The 21,561-nt window shown below is 51.6% G+C and overlaps 1 protein-coding gene across 1 annotated transcript in view; it reads right to left on the bottom strand.

Annotated features, from left to right (window-relative positions):
* LARS2 (leucyl-tRNA synthetase 2, mitochondrial) overlaps nt 1–21,561 on the bottom strand; it is an 88,974-nt gene that overhangs the window by 18,605 nt on the left and 48,808 nt on the right. Inside the window, exons 10-14 of the mRNA XM_036432057.2 lie at nt 18,527–18,631; nt 13,929–14,044; nt 12,000–12,283; nt 9,294–9,392; nt 6,004–6,141 (exon numbers count right to left, since the gene is read on the bottom strand). Coding sequence (XP_036287950.1) covers nt 6,004–6,141; nt 9,294–9,392; nt 12,000–12,283; nt 13,929–14,044; nt 18,527–18,631 — 742 coding nt within the window. The remainder of the gene's footprint in view (nt 1–6,003; nt 6,142–9,293; nt 9,393–11,999; nt 12,284–13,928; nt 14,045–18,526; nt 18,632–21,561) is intronic.

Genomic DNA, 21,561 nt, shown 5'->3' with positions numbered 1-21,561 from the left:
GGCCTGCGGGGGTCTGGTTCTCATTTTCTTGGCTGAAGCCAGCCACATCCGCCCCCACGTGCAGTTAGCTCTAAATGAGGGCTCACGCTTATTTATTCAACACACATCTGAGCAACAACTGGGTGCCGAGCACTCTGCAATCTATCAGAAAGCTCACATACTCATAAATAACACCTGGCACCTTCAGGAGGGCACTGGGTGAGATATCAGGGGCATGGTGCCCGGGGTGGGGTGGGGGGGCGGAGGGAAGAGGGTCAAGGGGATGTCAAGGGCCCTGCTGGACTTGGAACAATCCAGCTGGAGCAGAGATCACACCACACTGCCAAGTTCATTATCGAGATGCACAGCTGGCGTAAGGCACTCCCCATTTGTTTGTGCCTTCATTCACTCATTCATCAGTGACTGTGGGGGGGGAGGGGGGAAGGAGGGGAGGATGGTGTTTAAAAGAAAGCAAAATGCCTGCAACTCTAAACCATCAACAAAGCCCTGACTGGGGACCATCAGAGTGGGGGCGGCATGCGGGGCGGCTGCCTGGAGGACGGCCGACGATGGCTTCGTTTCACGAATTCACATCTGTGCGCCTTGTTCTGAGGGCTTCCTCCTGCTCCTTTCACACCCCCGCTGGGGGTGGGCTGCGTTGCTTGCACTGCAACACAGCTGCGGGCGTGCGGAATGGTGCATCTTTGTGCTTCCTCGACTGTCTGGACTGCACTAACTCAGAAATTACAACTGTTCCTGCTGGCCACTGAAGGCACCTTTATCCCACCAGGAGAGGAAGGGAGGGAGGAGAGAAGGAGGGAGGGATGGAAAGGGAGGGAGTTGCTAATTAATAGAATAAACAAGGAATTCAGAGCATAATTGATAGGCTCTTTTAAACACCCTTATGCAAATCACTGCCTGCAGGGAATACGCTAAGTAAGAGTGGCTAGGAGGATCCCAGGGCTCAGCTGGGCCCTAAGCAGTCACTGTGGACGGCACTGACCTACTTAGAAAGCCCCTGAGAGCCGCTGCCACCTTCGGACAGGTCTGGTGGCCAGCCTGTGTATCTTGGAAAAAGAAAACAGGAAGTCAGGGATCTCTGAAAACATCTCCAGCTTGGACTTCCCAGACTGAATTCGCCTCCGCGTCTCGGACCACTAGGTGCACAGCATCAGCCAGTTTCAAAGCTTGAAGCCATGGCTCATTCTTAAAGCATCACCATTTCTGTTTCCTAGCAGCCGGCCAGCAGCTCACAGGGAGACCTTGTTAATACAGCGAGACCCATCGAAGCTTCTCTCCCATTCCCTCCCCTCCCTTCTCCCAGGAGCCCGCTCCGGTGTGGCCAGGGGAGCAGGAGAGAGCCCCGCGGACAGGGCCCGCTGAGCTCCCAGGGTCAGCAGAGGCTGCTGACAGGGGAGCAGTGAACTATGACCTCCTGGTTCCTGGGTCAACGCTCAACCACTTAGCCACACCATCCGGGCATCAAATATGGTTTTAACCCACTGAGAAGTCACGAAAGCAGCCAGGCCTTTCCTAAACTTTAAAACAGGCAGCCATTGAGTGAGTCATTGATTCAGTTACTTCCACAAAGAGCTGCTTGGAGCAAGGTGCCCTGCCGTGAAGAACAGAAGTCACTTACAGCCTTTGTGTCTAGACCCACGTGGGACACTGGGCCTTTGTACTTAACCTCTATCCGATTCTCCCCACACCAAGGGGAGCCCTTCCTCTGAAGAACATAAACTTGTATCTGTTTATGTCAAGGGTTCAACTCGATTTATTCCCCGAGGATCAAAGCTGTCAACGTGTTTCGTTCCTGACACGGGTCAGTTTATTTTTACGTGCAGAGCTCTCTGGATCTAATGAGAAGAAAATTATCTTACATATTTAATTTGCGTCCTGAGTTAGTTTTCTGTGCAGCAGACTTCCCGTCCATGTGTAATGAAACTGGCTGTCATATACATTCCGGAGGCTTTAAGAATGACATTGTTTATCTTTCAAAAATGTAAAAACACAAATCCTCTGACCCAGCATTCCCGTGTGAGGACTTGAACCTGCAGACGGGATTCCAAATACCCACCAAGAGTATCGGCAAAGAGTCATCAGACATTTTAATTTTTTTTTTTGTAACAGCAACTGAACAAATAGATGACTGCTTAAATATGTTATGGCATCTCCATATGGTGGAACACGACGAATAGGTTAAAAAGAACAGAATATGTACATTTAATCCTCATCTGAGGATATCTTTCCATTGTTTTTTAGAGAGCGGAAGAAAGAGGAAACAACAGAGAGAAACATCGATGTGAAAGAAACACATCGATTGGCTGCCTCCTGCACAAGCCCTGGGCCGGGGAGGAGCCGGCAACCGAGGCAGGTGCCCTTGACTGGAACTGAACCCAGGACCCTTCGGTCCGCAGGCCGATGCTCTATCCACTGAGCCACACCAGCCAGGGTAAAAGAGAAGATTTGTATGTGCGATATGGAAAGATCACCAAGATATATCACTGAATCAAAAAAAGTAAAAGACATACATATAACGTATGTAACATGTCAAAATGAATATATCAATAGAAACATGGAGCTATGCAAAAATTTTTTGGGGGAAGAAATCAAAAGACACTGTTAGCAGGTTGAGGAGAAGGGTGCAGGGTGGGATGCGGGAGGTTTCAGTGTTCCCTTTTTGGGTGGCTAAAACATTTTAATCTTAGACATGCATAATCACTTCCATTTGTTAACCAGGGCTATCTGGCGAGGGAGAAACTTTTCTCTGCAATTAAAAAAATGGTCTAAAAGCCCTGACCAGTTAGCTTAGTTGGTAGAACTTTGTCCCAATATGCCAAGGTTGCAGGCTCGATCCCTGGTCAGGACACACACAAGAATCAACCAATGAATGCATAAATAAGTTGAAAAACAAATTGATCTCTCTCTCTCTCTCTCAAATCAATCAATAAAAAATTTAATAATATTCTAAAAGATGTTGCATTAAAAGAGGACAAATGAGCCGAAACCGGTTTGGCTCAGTGGATAGAGCATCGGTCTGTGGACTGAAAGGTTCCAGGTTCGATTCCGGTCAAGGGCATGTACCTGAGTTGCGGGCACATCCCCGGTAGGGGGTGTGCAGGAGGCAGCTGGTCGATGTTTCTCTCTCATCGACGTTTCTAGCTCTCTATCTCTCTCCCTTCCTCTCTGTAAAAAATCAATAAAAAAAAAAAAAAAATATATATATATATATATATATATATATATATATATATATATATATAAAGGACAAATGAATTATGTAAAACATGGTCATGGAGCTGGCAAACTCACAAAAGAACTAATAGTTGGACCTTCAAGAAAGAACATGACAGCTATTCTAAAGCATGTGTTTTGGAAAAATGGGACATGACTTCAGATGATAAGATCAGAGATACAAGAAGGAAGAGTGAGAAAAGATATTAGCAATTCCAACCACATTCCCACTGGATACTTCTGTGGGTCTGAGAAGCTGAATCTGAAATGTACCTGGGAGAACAAAGGTCCAATCACAGCTAAGATACTCCCAGAGAGAAAGAATAAAGTAGTAGGACTTCCCTCACTGAATATTAAGACTCATAAAATTAAAATAAATCCAGGAAGTAACTAGCACGGCAAAGAACAAACAAACCAAGGGAAGGAATAAAGAGCCTATAATACGCCCTTGCTTATATGTGAAAATTTGATTTATGAGGGAGAGGACTCTACTGATCAGGGTGGAAATGGATGCTACTGAGACACTAAAAGCAATGACAGGTTATTAAAATTTACTACAAGGTTTTGTTCATTAAAGACATAAAAGTAAGGCAAGCTAAGGACAGGGGGAAAATACTTGCAATTCATAAACTAAAAAACATTAGCATCCAGAATAACTCAAGAATTCCAACAAACAATAGAACACTACCCAGAAGAAACACGGACAGCCCAGCCAGTGTGCCTCAGTGGTTGAGCACAGAAGGTCACAATTCCATTAGGGCACAGGCCCGGGCTGCGGGCTCAGTCCCCAGTAGGGGGCGCGCAGGAGGCAGCCGATCAATGATTCTCACTCATCACTGATGTTTCTATCTCTCTCCCTCTCCCTTCCTCTCTGAAATCAATAAAAGTAGATTAAAAAAAAAAGAAATAAGAGCGAAGGATACAATCAGGGATTCAGTATAAGAGGAAGCACAGGGGACCATAAACCTTAAAGACGTGCCAAACTTCAGTAAGTCAGCAAGGTTGTTAATGCAGATCTAGCCCACAGAGCAATCCGTTCTATAATCACCAGTTTTTCAAAATGTAAAGCTGTTGTCATGAAGAAGGCATAGATAGAGCAACAGGAGCCCTCATCGCTGTGGAGGGAGTGGGTTTATGTAGCCAACATGGTGTTCCTGAGTCAAGCTGAACGTGTGCAAACCCCACAAGCGGCAGCTCTCCTCTTAGGGACACCACCGAGAACCGCTGACACGTGGGCCAGGAGTCATGTACAAGAATGCTCACAGCAGTTTGTTCAGAACTGCACCAAACAGCCCAGCGACCGCTACCAGGGGTTTGGTCACATACACCGGGTTCTGCATTAGAATCCATTCCTTGTAACGGACACCGCAGTGCAAGAGAGGAACGATATGACTCCGTGCAGCAACGTGGATGAACCAGGAGTGTTGAACAAGTAAAGCAGGACAGAGCATGTGAAATAGGATCCTACTCAACACAGGAAAACTAAACAGTGCATATTGTTTAAATATATATATTTAAATACACACACACACACACACACACGTATGTATATATACATACATACACACACACTAGATGCCTCTTGCAGGAAGATTCCTGCTATAGTCACTGCCCAGCCTGCTTCCCTTCCTTCTCCTTCGATCCACTTGCCTTCTTTCTAAGCATCTTTATGAAAATTAACTGCCATCTTGATTTGGTTAATTTGCATACTTGCCCTGATTGGCTGGTGGTGGGGCTTGTGGGCGTAGCAAAGGTGTCAATTTGCATGTTTCTCTTTTATTAGATAGGATACACACACACACACATGTATACACACACACACACACACACACAGATGTGATACATTTATAAAGAAAAGTAAGAGAGTGAATAATTCAAGATTCAGGGCAGCATTTGGTTTGCTGGGCGAGGGGTGGTGGAGGAGGAAGAGGGATGTTAGGATTGGAGAGGGCACCCCGGGACTCCAAGGAACCTGTAACACTGTTTCTTAAACTGAGAAGAGGGTGCATGGAACTTCATTGTATGCTTTAAGTCACATGTGTCAAACACAAGGCCCTCGGGCCAAATCCGTCCCGCCAGGCCTTGCAATGTGGCCCGCACCGCGCTGTCATCACTGCACTCCGCTGCGTTTCCATCACAATGACAGTTTATGACTGTTCAGTAAACCATTCGGCCCGCGATTTAGGCTGGATTTTAGATTTTGGCCCCTTCTCTGATTGAGTTCGACACCCCTACTTTAAGTTGTTTAGAACATTAAATACATATAATATATATATGACATACTTCATGGGAAAAAGCACACACACATCTTTCTGAACATCCTGGGGAGTAGATCACAGGCCAAGAGGAAGAGTATTTATCAATGGATTCACAATGTGATTCCCTAGCTTTTAATCCGTTACATATTTTTATCAGAGTGATATATTGAGGCAGGATTCAGTCCAGCTTGGAAACGGAGCTTAGACCGAGGAGCTAGAAGATAAATATGACCTAACCTGAGAAGCGACAAAAAGCTGTAGTGAAACTCATAAACCGCTCTCTCTGCCTCTCAAGTAAAAATTTCAGACAGAGAAGGGCTGAAGGCAAGATTTGATGGGAACACGCAGTACCACTTGCTACAACAATTAAGCAACAGACACACACTTCCAGTGGTTCAGGCCGACCTGACCGCTAAAATATACTCGAACAACAGAATTCTGTGACATACACTTACTGGCTTCAGTACGGATGCCCGCTTTCAGTTGCTGTTCATGGTGCTGAATTCTTTTGCAAAGCGGCCTGACTGCTCACCTGTGCTTGACCATTTTCTGATCGTGGCAGAAATGACTGAAGAATCTCGCATAGAACAGGTGCATGACGGCGTGCTCCTTCCCCCCAATGTACAGATCCACAGGCATCCAGTAATCTGCCAGCGCGGGGCTAAAAGGGCTGGGAGAAGGAGAAATGACCATTTTTTTAAAAACCTGCTTTGCCACAGTTTCATAAATAAGACAGATGGGTTGTAATTTGCATATGCCCTGAAATAAATTATGTCAGAGAAAAACGCTGATTTCCTTTTTAAAATATAATAAGAGAGCCCAGCGGCCATGCTCAGCGGTCGAGCGTGAACCAGGAGGTCACAGTTCAGTTCCTGTCAGGGCCCGTGCCCGGTGACAGGCTCCATCCCCAGGGTGGAGCATGCAGGAGGCAACCGATCAATGATTCTCTCTCTCTCTCTCTCTCTCTCTCTCTCTCTCTCTCTCTCTCTCTCTCCCCCCCTTCCTTCCTCTCTAAAATTAAAAAAGAAAAAGGGGTATTTCTGTATAAAGCATGTTTGAATATCTAAATTTATTTTAAATTTTATTTTAACAGAAAATTGAGATTTCTGAGTCCTTACCAACAGGGGGCAATGTGGCATTTACAATGGGCACTATTATCATGCGGACACTAAATGTTTATTTTAAAACAGAAATTCAATCTTATTTTTTAAATGCAGACAGCAAGAGCTTGTATTTGGCTCCTAAATGCAATGAGCAAACTTAGGGTACCTGTCAGAAAAGGGCCCACAACTCTCTGTAGTTCACAGAGAACCTCCTGGCATACTCCCGGCACTCAGGGATGCGGGGGCAGGAGAAGGAGGGGAGACACCACTTCCTGTGATGATGACTACTGGAGGTGTGTGAGTGTGCAGAGGTGTGTGTGTGTGAGTGTGCAGGTGTGTGTGTGTGTGTGTGTGTGTGTGTGTGTGAGCAAAGATGTGTGAGTGTGCAGAGGCATGTGTGTGTGTGAGTGTGCAGAAGTGTGTGTGTGTGTGTGTGTGTGAGTGTGTGTGTGTGTGTGTGAGCAAAGGTGTGTGAGTGTGCAGAGGCATGTGTGTGTGTGAGTGTGCAGAAGTGTGTGTGTGTGTGCACACGCAGAAGCGTGTGTGTGTGTGTGTGTGTGAGTGTGTGTGTGTGTGTGCAGAAGTATGTGTGTGTGCGTGTGTGTGCGTGCGTGTGTGTGTGTGTGTGTGTGTGTGTGTACATGTGTTGGGGGGCAGTGCAGGCTGGGACAGACCTCTTCATTCCCAGGGACTGCCCTCACTGAGGCCATCAGTGCAGTACACGCCTCTGCAGGAGGTGTACTCCATGATTCCAGTATCTGAGTCCCCTCCCCCCCCTCTCCCCCAGCATTGGCTCGGCTGGCTCTGGCTCCTGTTGCTAAGCAGGTGAGCCTGTCCAACCACCACGCGTTAGCATCTTACTGCAGCTTGGTCTCTCCTGCAGTCAGAATTCTAGTAAAATTAAAAAAAAATTTTTTTTTCTTTGTGAAAAATGGTTCCCCAGAGAAATCCAATGGCTGATCCAGTGACAGAAGAAAAAGGGAAGTCGGGATGGTAATTAGCCCCGAACGAGTTTCAGATAAACTAAGGACGGAGATGCTGAAAGCAGCTACAGCTCGGACCTGCGATCTGCCAGGGGACCACCGAGGGAGGCCCTAGCCGGTGCTGAAATGGGCGGCAGACTCTGGGAAGGAAACGAGCTCCTGGCGTCCCCAGGCTGGGGCTGAGGCGGCCAGGACTGCCTCCCTCCGCCGTTCAGAGTCTCCCTCATCTATGGGAAGCTGCTCCTCCGAGGCTCTGAGAGGGGCACAGCCTGCATCCCGCATCACAGCGGCTGCTACTCGGTGGACCCACCACAGAGCCTTCTGGAAGGAGGACCCAGGAGAGGGTCCCTCAGTGGGTGAGCCGGGCCATCCTGGCTGTTCCCAGCCTCAGCAGTCACCCCACACCCTTTCTGTCTTTGCTGGTTGCTGTTCCCTCACCTGGCTCACCGGGATATTAGAAAAAGGGGCCTTTTATACCAGGCCTCCGGGTTTCAGAGCAATTGTTCCCCTGCAGACAAGAGCGAGCCCGCAAGTCCTCTGAGCACAGCAGCTTTTTTGTGTTTTTTCCTGTGCTCGGGGATTGCTTTCTTTTGTTTTCATTCTCTCTCTACTTATCTAACCTCCTGCGCTCCTCCCCTCATTTGTCTGCCTTTTCCAGGGAACACACGCACACAGATAAAAACCTAACAGCAGGGAGGGTTTGACATTTGGAGCAGTGCTCTCCAGCCCCATCCCTTCAATAACCCCTTCTCCCCACACACCTGCCACTCCTCAGCCGCGTTTGATCCTCTTAGCTGCTGCTTCTGACAGTTATTAAAAAATATGTGCAGACTCCTCATTGATTTATCAGTTTTAGATTCTAACTGCTGACAGTGTGTGATAAGAGATGGTGTTTCTTAGCTCTCATACTCCCTGCTCCTACCTTCCTTGCATAGTTCCATCATTATTTCCAGTCGAGCAAATGACATTAGAGCTTTATAATCGCATAAATGCAGGCCAGTGTGGGGCCGGGGGGCGTGGCTCCAGCACTTCCCCCTTCCCGTGTGCTTTATCTTTCCCGGGCTTGGGACTTACTTGGCCACGAAGAGTCTAATTCCATCATCTAACAGGCTCCCTTGACAAGATCTGCTTCAAGGAGCAGAGTGACCAACAGCTCCCAGCAGTTCCACCTGTAAGTCCACGGGGGCCCAGCCAGCGTGGCTCGGTGGTTGAGCGTGGACACATGAAATAGGAGGGCGCAGTTCGATTCACAGTTAGGACACACGCCTGGGTTGCAGGCTCGATCCCAGGTGTGGGAGGTGCAGGAGGCAGCCAATCAATGATGTTTCTCTCTCTCTCTCCCTCTCCCTTCCTCTCTGAAATCAATAAAATATATATGTATATATATATATGTTAAAAAAAAAAAATCCACTTGGTGTCCTCGCTGTGCCAGGACCAGGGCGGAGTCCTCTTTGCCTGACCGGGGACTCTCGATGGGCAAGCTTCGCACGAGGCATCCTGTTGGCGTGGCCGAGACGGCCTCGAGCTGCATTTGGTCTGCGGCTCTTCCTACCCACCCCCGTCCTTCCCTGAGCCCCTTCCCCGTGTGTGACCAGCTGCACGGCCGACTCCCGCTCCCTCGCCCTCCATTGCTCATAGGCACCTCCCGCAGGCAGAGTCCTGCACGTCTAATGCACTCGGCCTGAGCTTCCGGGAAGTCCCTGGCGGACACGTGCCCAGAGCCGGGCGGGGCTCACCTGTGTGCGTTCCGGGGGTCGGTGTACCGGAAGTAGTACCAGGCGGAATCCACAAAGGTGTCCATCGTGTCTGTCTCTCTCTTGGCTGCGCCCTTGCACCTGGGAGACAAATGAAGTCCGCCCGTTGGTCTCTTTAAATATTAATGCGGCGCCCCACCAGCTTTCGGGAAAGCTGTGGTAATGAGGAGGCGTGTGAAATGCCCTCAGAACAACGCACATCAGGGAAGGACCGTTCGGAGGAAGCTCTTTCGGGCTGTACCCTCCGTGTTTTAAAGAAATTCTCGGAATAAGAACGTCAGTCTTTAACAACTGGAAGCCTTATTCTGCACTCCCCGATGGAACCTGGTAGGAAATCTAACAGCCTAAAGGGACAAGACGAGAACCAGTGTCTTTCTTGCGCATTAACGTCTATCTCAGGCGGGCCCCACGCCTCCAGCCAAGCCTCCTTCGTGATGCTTCAGAGGCAAATCGATTCACGAAGAGAAGCTGAAACCCAAATGCAGCAAGACCTGGCACTGAAAAATGAGCTTACTTTAAAAAGTTGCTCTGGGGGCAGGGGACAGAAGTGCAGGGTGACCTTGGAAGACAAGTCACCTTGAGGCCGGAAGGCAGAGCCACCACAGCTGCCTCAAACTGGAAAATCAGCCGCCAGCCTCCTCCCAGCAAGTGGCCCAGTGGGGAGCCTGAAGCCGGCCCCGGGTGGGGGTGCCCGCACCCCGAAATACGCAGCCCTGCAAACCGGAAGCCCCTCAGAGGGCTACTGAGCACACATTGACCCACATCCGCTGCCTAAACAAGGCTCCTCAAGGAGGGTGAAGGCAGACCTGCTGTTCCAGAAAATTGATGGAGACACTGGGGGTTGAGGGCTGAAAAGAAAAAGCAACCCTCAGCCTGGGGATGAAGGTGCCGGGAGGGAGGTCCCGCCAGGGCCCGCTGTGAAGCACGTCCCCGGGGTGCTGGGCCTGGAGAGCGAAGGAACTGGTGCCAAAGCCACATCTTCTGGGGACCAGGGAGGGTGGAAGGCCGCAGGGGCGAGGGGATGGACACACACACACACACATAGCCCAGACTCCGCACGCTCCCTTCAGAGGCACGGAGGCAGGGCCAGCCGCCCCTCCAATGCTACCGCGGGCCCTGACCACTCTTCACAGGCGCGATCTCACTTCATCCCCAGGGACCCTGGGGGCTAAGAGGCAGATATTACTCACGGCCCCATTTGCAGATGAGTAACCGGGGTTCAGAGAGGTTAAGAAATCCTCCCAAGGACTTGGAGCTCAGGGGTAAGGACGCCACGTCTGCTGGGCTCTGCTGCCTGGGGTCCTCACTACCGTGCCGCCCGCTAGGCCACACTGGCCCGGGGACTCTCAGCCCTGGAACCAAGGCCTGGCTCTGCCCTCCAGGATCCTGCCTCCGGGGTCCGAAACCTCATTCCCCACCAGGCCCCGAGGGCCATCCACTTCCCCGAAGGAAAGACCTTTGTCACTGCTTACCAACGGAGAGGGTGCACCAGTGTTCTCCACCAGCCAATGCTTCTACCCCAACATGGTCCTTCCTACGTTCCTTCCCACAGGCCCCTCTCAAGTCTCAAGGCTGCCTGTGTGGGGCCCCGGAGGACTGTGGGCGGGGTGGATGGGAACATCGTGGCAACAGTTCTGTTTACTGAATGTAGGTGGCACCGAGAACAGCCCTTCCGAACAGCCCTTCGGGGGGCGGGGGCGGGGGTTATTTTAGTTCCTGATAAAGAAATCAAAGCTCAGAGAAGCCAAAGGGCTTTCCCAAGGCCACACAGCCAGGCTGGGATCTCTTACTGTCTGACTCTCTCCCAGGCCTGAAACGTCGTTACCTAATTCTCAACCTTGAAACTCAGCTCTGTGCTGGCAGAGGATAGGTTATTTCAAAAATACTCTCATCGTGATTTCTCTAAAACAGAGAAAAGGGGCTTTTCCACAGAAGGAAGAAAGAAAACATGGGAACTTGCTATCGATTATTTGTTTACATAATGAGCAGCTAAGGCATCATCAAAATGACACTTGAGACAGGCCAGTGAGTTGACAGAAAAACACAGTCCCACTAGCACAGCGAGGAGAAGGGAAAGGGGGCAGGTGTGAAGAGCGCGAACCCCGAGCAGGCTCGCTGCGGCAGCCGCTCCTCAGCTCCCGGGATAAAACCTCCCCCTTGAGGGAAACCACTCTCTCCCCTCTGCAGACGCTCTCTGGGAGGGAAATCAGAGAGTGGTCCTTTGCAAACCTACAAAGACCGCGTGACGGGAAACGTCGGCTGGACCAGACGCTTCTGGGGAAGATGTGGATGGACACGACCGCGCCCCCGTCCCTGCGGCTGGGCCCAGACTCCAGCCCCGTCTCTCGAAGGTCCCAAAAGGCCCTCCCCGGTTTGGCTCAGTGGACAGAGTGTCGGCCTACGGACTGAAGGGTCCCTGGCTCGATTCCCGGCCAAGGGCATATGCCCGGGTTGTGGGTTCGATCCCCAGTGGGGGGCGTGCAGGAGGCAGCCGATCAATGATTCTCTCTCATCATTGATGTTTCTATCTCTCTCTCTCTCTCTCTCCCTTTCCCTTCCTCTCTGATGTCAATAAATATATATATATATTTTTAAAAAGGTCCCAAAAGACCTACGGTATTCTACCAGCCCAAGAGAACAGGGCGTCTGAAACCCCAGTCAGCCCCACCGGGGGGCGCGGCCGCTTACCTGGGGCAGGGGCAGTTGGCCCACTCGGACACCGAGGCCAGCGGGGAGCCTCCCTTGCCGGTGAGGGCCGTGACGCTGGGCAGGGTCACGGGCAGGTCCTCCAGCGGCACGGGCACGGGGCCGCAGGCCGGGCAGTGGATCATGGGGATCGGGGTGCCCCAGTAGCGCTGCCGGGAGATCAGCCAGTCCTTCAGCTTACCGCTGGTCACGTCTCCGCCCACTCCCTTCCTCCGGGCCTTCTCGGTCACGGCGAGAAACGCATCCTGCCGGCTCAGACCTGTGAACTGAGAGGGGAAGGAGGGACCCGTTCCTCCCTGACCAAGAACAAGCCTCGGGGCCCGGCTGGCGTGGCTCGGTGGCCGAGTGTGCCGAGCTATGAACCAGGAGGTCACGGTTCGAACTCCCGGTCAGAGCACACAAGTCCGGGTTCGGGGCTCCATCCGCAGTGCGGGGCGGTGCGGGAGGCAGCCGATCGGTGATTCTCTCTCATCATGGGTGTTTCTATCACTCTCTCCCTTCCTCTCGGAAATGAAGAAAAAAAGCCCCACAAGTACATCTGTATCTGTAACAAGCCCCCAGGGCTGCTGCGTTTCTCTGGGTTCTGTGCACTTTGACCTTTGTGAGGCCAGGCGCCTTTGCCCTGTGGGCCCCTTCCTCCCGAAGATCACAGCAAAAGATTATATTTCATGACTGCCTGGAATAAGAATAAATATAATTTTTACCCTAAGATTCCATTTCTTTTTTCTTCTGATTTTAAAAAGAAAGCCTTTGGGGGGCCCTAGGCACTGCATCCTCGGGGCCATCTAACGGGTAAGTGGCCCTGGCCCCGGGGCTCCCCAGGCAGCCCCTGCTGAGACCATCCCACACCAGCATGCAGCTGCCAGCCAAGAACTGCAGCACATGCTTTTTTTCTTTTTTTTCTTTAACGATTGCTCCTCTGTTGGGGGGGGAAGCATTCAGAAAGAAAGATTCAGTATCGCCCCAAAGCGGGAGTGTAATCAAGCAGAGAAGAGAGAACCAGAAGCACCTTTTGTAGCTAAATGTTTCCACTTTACAGACGGCAGGGCAGGCCATGAGGGCAGAAAAGAAAAATTCTTTCACCTGACGCCTTTCGGAGAAGGAAACAAATGAGAAGGACCGGCGCTGTCGGCCCTGTGGGTGCCCTGGAACCGGATCAGGCCCATGACCGGCCCGGGGGCACCCAGATAGGTCCGACCTGTCTGCCCCGGAGCAGCTCAGTCACGAGGCCTAGGGATGAGGGAGCACAGCCGTGCCGGTCAAGGGCAGCTCCTCGCAGGAAGGGCCGGAAGTGTCCCCTGGAGTTCAGAGCTCTCCTCCAGGGCCCCGGTCCAGTCCGGGAGGCATCCTCCATGTCTCCCGCTCCCTCTGTCATACACGACTGGGGTGCACATGCTCACAAAGTCTACCTTCCTCCCTGGCCGGGTTGCTCAGTGGTTAGAGCATCCTACCGATTTGCCAAGGTTGTGGGTTTGATCTCTGGTCAGGGCACACACAAGAAGCAACCAATGAATGCAAAAGTGGGACAACAAACTGATGTTTCTCTCTCTCTCTCCCCCTTTCTTCTCTCTCTAAAAACAAACAAAAAAAGTCTATCTCCATGCATCACTGTTTTCACATTCCAGAAGCTCATGAGCAAAAGCAATTTCCTGGAAGAGGTCATTAGTTCACAAGAGGAGTCCCGACACGAAGCCTCGTTACTGTGATCACCGTACTCTTCCAGAACTGGGTTCGAAGGAGAGCGGATAAACCCCTTGGAAAAGAACATCCTTATTTCCACAGCTTAAGAAAGAGGCTGCGAGACTGGGTGTGGGGATGAGTGAGGTGGCACCAAAGGCAGACGTCTCCTCAGACTCAGGACAAGGTCCCGGAGTCAGAAGTGAGGCCCAGGCCCGGGCCCCGGGCACCAACCTCCGCGGAGCCGCTCAGCCTCTCCGTGCCGTCCGGCAGCGTCTCAATGACGTCCGAGTAGGACAGGCCCAGGGCTCGGGCTGTGACGGTGTCCTCGGGGCTGGTGCAGGGAATTCCTACGGAGAGGGGAAGAAAGGACAGAGCGTCTCCTTTGCAAGTGCCCAAACCACAAAACAATCAACAGCTCCGACACTTAGCGCCAGCGTCTTCAGGGGCTCGCTGCCTTTTCCCATTGCAGAGGCTGCCGAAGCTCCCCTCACTCGCCGGAGAAAGGGGCACCGCCTTGGAGAAACCCAAGGTCAACCAGGTCACCCACCACCCACCTAACAACCAGGTCACCCACTACCCACCCTAACCCACCACCTAACAACCAGGTCACCCACCACCCACCTAACAACCAGGTCACCCACTACCCACCCTAACCCACCACCCACCTAACAACCAGGTCATCCACCACCCACCTAACAACCAGGTTACCCACCATCCATCACCTAACAACCAGGTCACCCACCACCCTTCACCTAACAACAGGTCACCCACCACCCACCCTAACCCACCACCCACCTAACAACCAGGTCACCCACTACCCACCCTAACCCACCACCTAACAACCAGGTCACCCACCACCCACCTAATAACCAGGTCACCCACCATCCATCACCTAACAACCAGGTCACCCACTACCCACCCTAACCCACCACCTAACAACCAGGTCACCCACCACCCACCTAATAACCAGGTCACCCACCATCCATCACCTAACAACCAGGTCACCCACTACCCACCCTAACCCACCACCTAACAACCAGGTCACCCACCACCCACCTAATAACCAGGTCACCCACCATCCATCACCTAACAACCAGGTCACCCACTACCCACCCTAACCCACCACCTAACAACCAGGTCACCCACCACCCACCTAATAACCAGGTCACCCACCATCCATCACCTAACAACCAGGTCACCCACCACCCACCCTAACCCACCACTCACCACCGAACAACCAGGTCACCCACCACCCACCCTAACCCACCACCTAACAACCAGGTCACCCACCACCCACCCTAACCCACCACCCTCCACCTAACAACCAGGTCACCATCTCGGTATTGTTTCCTTTACGTCTTCTTCCTTTGCTTAGTTTCGTTTCGGAAACAGTCGTAATTCTAAAATATACGACCTAGGCCTGGCCAGCGTGGCTCAGGGGTTGAGCATCGAACTATGAACCAGGAAATCCCCGTATGATTCCCAGCCAGGGCACACGCCCAGGTTGCGGGCTCCATCCCCATTAAGGGGCGCGCAGGAGGCAGCCGATGGATGAATCCCTCTCATCACCGATGTTTTCTATCTTTCCCCCTCTCCCTTCCCCTCTCTGAAATAAAAAATATACTTTAACCCTTTGCACTCCGAACCATTCTGGACATTGGCTACCAGCTACTCGACGCTACTTTGCGGTGGACACGTGCGTTGAATTAACTCAATTCCCCGTAATCACTAATAAACTGCAATGTCCCCCCTGGAGGGGACATCCGAGTGATATGCTAGAATTCCGATGTCCCCTGAGAGGGGACGGCGGAGTGCAAAGGGTTAAAATATACAACGTGGGGTGCTTTGTGCCACTGAGACAGTAGTCACAAGTCTGGGGGGGGGAGGAGGAGGGGGAGAGCTCTTCCCTGAACCCGCTCAGTGACAGAGGGCATGTGCTCTCAGAGGCAGGCTGACTCCCCCACCTCGGCCGGCACCCGGAGAAGTCCACGCAGCCGGGAGCCGGAAGCTGGAACTGATTTTTCATACTCGCTCCGTTCCCCGAGGCAAGAGCACACTGTGAACAGACATTTATTCTTCAGCCCACACACCCCTGAGGAGATGGAGTCCGCATGAGTTAATCACCCCTCCGGAGGGCCACGGCCGGCTGCCTGGGCGTCAGCGGGTCATAAAACAGGTATTTCAGCGGGCGGTGGGGGGCCTCCCCCAGCAGCACTGCCCCCGTCTGACACACGAAAACGTCCCTCCGACTGCCGGGGGTCCCCTGGCGGCCCCATGTCCCCTGGCTGAGAACTCCTGCTGTAGCGACAACCGTCAAACTGCCGACGTCCTCGCGGGCACAACCCATCTCGTGGCAAATGAGACAACACTTCGGGGAACACGCCAAACGCTCAGGTCAGAGGGCCAGAGCGGCCCGAAAGGGAGCTTTCGTGTTCACGAGGCTCGCTCACAAGCTCCCTGGTGAGATGGAAGCTCCATGGCTCCTATTCCAGAGGAGATTATTTTTAAAAAAACAAACATATTTTATTGATTTTTTTTACAGAGAGGAAGGGAAAGGGAGAGGGATAGAGAGTTAGAAACATCGATGAGAGAGAAACATCCATCAGCTGCCTCTTGCACCCCCCCCCACTGGGGATGTGCCCGCAACCAAGGTACATGCCCTTGACCAGAATCGAACCTGGGACCCTTCGGTGTGCAGGCCGACGCCCTATCCACTGAACCAAACCGGTTAGGGCCAGAGGAGATTATTGACAGGAAGCACCGACAAAAGCAAATAAACGTCTGCGATGGACCAGAAAGCCGCTGACGGGTAAGGACCCACTGAGAGCAATGGAGTGCTCGTGGTCACGGGAAGCATCATTATTCCCCGTGTGCGGGCTGGAGCGGCCAGAGCATGGCTCTTGGCAGGTGCCGCACCAGGGAATGTCTCTGACCGCGCGCGCTGGCCATGGTGCTGGCCACGTGGGCTCAGGACAAGGCACTGTCTGTGAAATGCAGGTGAGACGGCAAGATTACCGCGTTACCTGTGGTTGGATTTCTGTCTGTTCTTGGAGGGCAAGAGGCAATAACTCAGAAAATGTTAGTTATGTAACTGTGGGAAATCGAGACAACACAGGAGAAATGATTTTCCCAGCATGCCTAAAAATAATCAGATTTTTTTTTCTTTCAGACACTCAATTTATGTCAGTACTTTGACTCAAAATGCAAAAGAGAAAAAAAAAACAAAAAACCACGCCAGCAAGTGCTGCCGTTATTGTTTATCGTGGCCAGCGGTCTTAATGAATTTTACTAATGATAAAACGCATAAAAGCAGGAGATGTTTTTTCCTTTAACACGCTTTCTAGCTTAAGCTGTCAGGAGAGAATGCCCTGAATGGCTTAATAGCTGTGTTCTGTGTGGGTGTTTCTTCTAGTCACTTTGTCAGAAAGGAATCTGAGAACTGTGAGGAAAAACACGATTTTGCTAAGAAATGCTATTTTTCTCTGTGTGCCAGGAAGCAGAGTGAAACAGCTTTCTGTGCAGAGTCTGGCACTCGGAGACCAGCTGAACTACAGTAGGAACGTGGGAAAGAGGCGTGAGGGCAGAACTCAGATGGACTGTTGGATGCCGATCACTTAGGACGCTCATGGCTCGACCACTGTGGCTCAGTGTCAACCATGAACCACAAAGTCACTGCTTTGATTCTCGGTCAGGGCCCATGCCTGGGTCGCAGGCTCGATCCCCAGTAGGGGGCGTGCAGGAGGCAGCCCATGGATTCATGTTTCTCTCTCATCGATGTTTCTGTATCTCCCTCTCCCTTCTTCTCTCTCTAAAAAAAACCAATCAAAACGTAATAAAAAAAAATAGAATGCTCATGATGAGTAAGACGGCCAAGGACACACAACTTACAGTTCTAAATATGCCTCCCGTTGTGCTGCTGTTTCACGATCCTTTTTTCTTTTTTTTCTTTTTTAAAAAAAATATATTTTATTGGTTTTTTTACAGAGAGAAAAGGAGAGAGATAGAGAGCTAGAAACATCGATGACAGAGAAACATCGACCAGCTGCCTCTTGCACACCCCCTACCGGGGATGTGCCTGCAACCAAGGTACATGCCCTTGACAGGAATCGAACCTGGGACCTTTCAGTCCACAGACTGATGCTCTACCACTGCGCCAAACCGGTTTCGGCACGATCCTTTTCTTGAACAGCTCAAGCCCCCCTCTCCTCAAAGCCCTCACCAGAACCCCAGTCCGCGTGGATGGTTTGTGTGTGGAACCCCGTCTGGAAAGCTGCCATAGGGTCTGAGCCCTGACATGGGACTTTCGCCCGAGCTGTTCTGTTCCCCACGCTGTAGGCACACGTCTTGCCAACCAGCTCTGCTGGCACGGTCCTCGGGCCAGACATCTCTGATTATTCTCAACAGCCACGAGCAAGGTGCGATACACATGATGCTTTCAAAATGTAGTTCTTAAATGGGGGTGATTAAATCAAGGGGGGCATTCCTTTCTACAAAGAGGCAAACCGGATCATGGCGCCAACGTCAGCTCTTTCACTTGACAGCAACAGGCTGGAGTTTTAAATCTTTATCGTTGAAAGGATTACACGTCCCCTTCCCCCCCACTCCCCATGGGCCCCTTCTAGCCTGCCCCTGCCCCCACCCCCACACCAGACCTTCCCCACACTGTTGTCTGTGCCCATGGGTTATGCACATGTGCATACAAGTCCTCTGGTTAACCACTTCCCATCCACCCATCCTCTCCTGCCTTCCCTCTGGGATTCGACGGTCTTAGTATTTTGATCTTAAGCCGGGTAACACACGATCCCAACTACATTGTAATAACTACTCACCTATTTTTGAATCCGGAGAGTCCTCAGATTCAGCGTCGGCCGCGATGACGACAGGGACTTCCTGCTGGGTGAGCAGGTTCACGGCGGTCACGGGCGTGAGGCAATCTGACAACGAGAGGGAGGACCGTGGATGCGGTCAGAGGCCACCCGGAGCTCAGGGGAGACGGGCGAGAAAAAGAACCCTCAGGACATCCCCGTTCTGTGCTAATGGTCCAAGAATTCCTTCTTTGAAGCTTTTGTTGGATAATTCACACCAGAGGGAATCAAAAGACTAACCAAGCACACGAAAATGTTCATCCATGCTCATAACCGAAGAAGTGAAAATGGCATTTTTCCTTTCCAGATGGAGGAGGAAAGACGTTCCCAACCCCCCGTCACCCCCCTCTTCCTTTTGAAAAACAACCTCAGCCAGACCGTCGATGACCAACCCAGAAATGGGCCTGTGGTAACACGAGGCGGCGTCTGGAATCCCAAACCGCAGCACGTGAAGGTGGAATGGGCCAGAGAGCAGAAAATGACCGAGCTGAGAGTTCCAGACGCACAAAGACAAATTCTCTTCCCACACACCCTTCCTCAGGAGGTGCAGGAGGATGTGCTCTGGCAACAGGACGGGTAAGTCACGAAAAGGACAGACCCGGGATCCAGGAAGCACAGGAAAGAGGGAGGTCATTTGCAGAATAAGGGCAGAGGGGGGTCTGAGGAGGACAGGGCGCAGCAGAGCCCGGAGGGTGACCATGAGCGGACACAGGGCCCCAGGGAGCCTCAGGGCACAGGGGGAGCCAACACGGGTTGGAACGTGCAGAAGACTGAACCGAGAGGCGTTTAAGGAGCTTCTGGGAGGGTGTGGGAAGCCTTGGAAATTCAAAGAACACAAAGCAAATGAATAAAATGAGAACACTGTGAACTTCAGGAGAAACGGAAAGTTACATAAAAAGGAAGATGGAATCACGGTGTCCGTGGCTCAGCTGCAGGGGTATCTATTGGTCATTCTGAAGCATTCACCGGAAACTCCGTCTGAAAGGAAGGTGGGTGCCGCCGCTGCAGCTGGGCGACAAGCCACACGCACACCAACCTCCACTGCATACACGTGGGGCCGGAGACACGCGAGAGGACCCCAGGAAGAGGGGCGAGGGTAGTGAGTCCACATGAGCTTCTTGTATTAAACGGCTGGACTTTTTTCCCCTTCCACATAAAAATTCTGTGATGCCGGTTTTTCAATTAGAAAAACAATTGTCCTTTAAACTTAAAAGTTTAGGGTCTTTAAACTTAAAAGGCTCCTGGTCAAAATCTGTTTCTTGCTGAAACCGGTTTGGCTCAGTGGATAGAGCGTCGGCCTCCGACTGAAGGGTCCCAGGTTCGATTCCGGTCAAGGGCATGTACCTTGGTGGTGGGCACATCCCTGGTGGGAGGTGTGCAGGAGGCAGCTGATGGATGTTTCTCTTTCATCGATGTTTCTAACTCTCTATCCCTCTCCCTTCCTCTCTGTAAAAAAAAAAAAAAATCAATAAAATATATATTTTTAAAAAATCGGTTTCTTAAAAAGAGCAAAACTCAAGTCTGAAGTTCCTGATCAGGTATAGTTTTCCCATATTTCTCATCAATCCTGTGCCGGTGGTGTGACGCAGGAAGGCAAGGAAATCATGGAGAGACACAAAGCTACTGAAGCACAGGCCTCGGCAGGGTGGCAGGTGGGTGACGCTGACACTTTAGTGATCACAGAGGCAACATTCCAGGCAAAAGGGCGCCCTCTGCCTAGGGCCCCCACTGCAGAGGGCAGGCCCTTCACGCCTTCCGGGAAAACCAACCCACGCTCTCAGTGTTCAGCAGATCGGGGGGGGGGGGGGGGGGGGTCCTCAGGGGCCGTCTGTGGAGGTGGGGTCTGTGGCCCCTAGTGTGACTGGGCTTCCTGTCTGTGGCCGGAGCCGTGCACATCAGCACAGCAGAGCTCCCGAGGGATCCAGGGCAAAGAACCCTGTGACTTCGTTTATTGCAGGGTGTGTGAGCCCGGCAGCTCTGCCCGCCCTGCCACCTCTGCCAGCCCTGCCACCTGCCGGAAGCTGGCAGAGACAGTTCGGTTAAAGAGGGAGGAGTCAGACCACGGGGAGCAATTAATTATTCAGCGCTCTGGGGCTGCGTCACAACAGCCCCTCAGGGAGACCTCATTTACCTTCCGGCAAAAACATGCTTTGTGAGGCCACTGGTGACTCAGAGCTGGAATGTGTGGCTCCGAGGCTCCGGGGTCTGAATAATTCAATATCAGGAATGTAGGGAAAGCGTCCAGAAGCCGGCACAGCTTCTAGAACGCTGCCCCCAGTTCCCTCTTGGTGCTTTTTTAAAAAAATGTATCTTTATTGTTGAAAGTATTACAGAGGTCCCTTTTTCCCTCCCTGAACCCCTCTGACCCTCCTCCCGCCCCCTCCTCCCTCGCACTATGTCTGTGTCCATGGGCTATACATATCTGTATACAAGTTCTTTGGTTTATCTCTACCCACCCACCCCGAAATATGTCCGTCTGTTGTATGATGCTTTTTAAAAGTATATATATTTTATTGATTTTTTTTACAGAGAGGAAGAGAGAAGGATAGAGAGTTAGAAACATCGATGAGAGAGAATCATCGACCAGCTGCCTTCTGCACACCCTCTACTGGGATATGCCCGCAACCAAGGTACGTACCCTTGACCAAAATCGAACATGAGACCCTTCAGTCTGCAGGCCGACGCTCTATCCATTGAGCCAAATCTGTTAGAACTGTATGAGGCTTTTCATGGATCCTAGTTCCCATCAAGTCAGGGCTCAGGTAACATGATTCAGTCAGAGGCGGGCGGCTGAGAAAGGGGGGCAGCGCCCATGGTTATGGAAAACTCGACTGCAAGAACTCTGCAGGGAGAGACCTTCCTTCTCTGCCCTCCTAAAGGAATCTGTACCAAACAGCCCATTCAGTCCATAACCAATAACATCAGCAACCCACGTCAGAGGTCAGAAAGCCGTGTCTGACTCTGCCACCTTCCAGCAGTTCCCAGACTGTCCCGCCCTC

Source organism: Pipistrellus kuhlii, unplaced genomic scaffold (assembly GCF_014108245.1).
Source record: "Pipistrellus kuhlii isolate mPipKuh1 unplaced genomic scaffold, mPipKuh1.p scaffold_m20_p_11, whole genome shotgun sequence".
Taxonomy (NCBI): domain Eukaryota; kingdom Metazoa; phylum Chordata; class Mammalia; order Chiroptera; family Vespertilionidae; genus Pipistrellus; species Pipistrellus kuhlii.
Note: the sequence above shows the minus strand (reverse complement) of the source record. Positions and strands in the feature narration are given on the sequence as shown.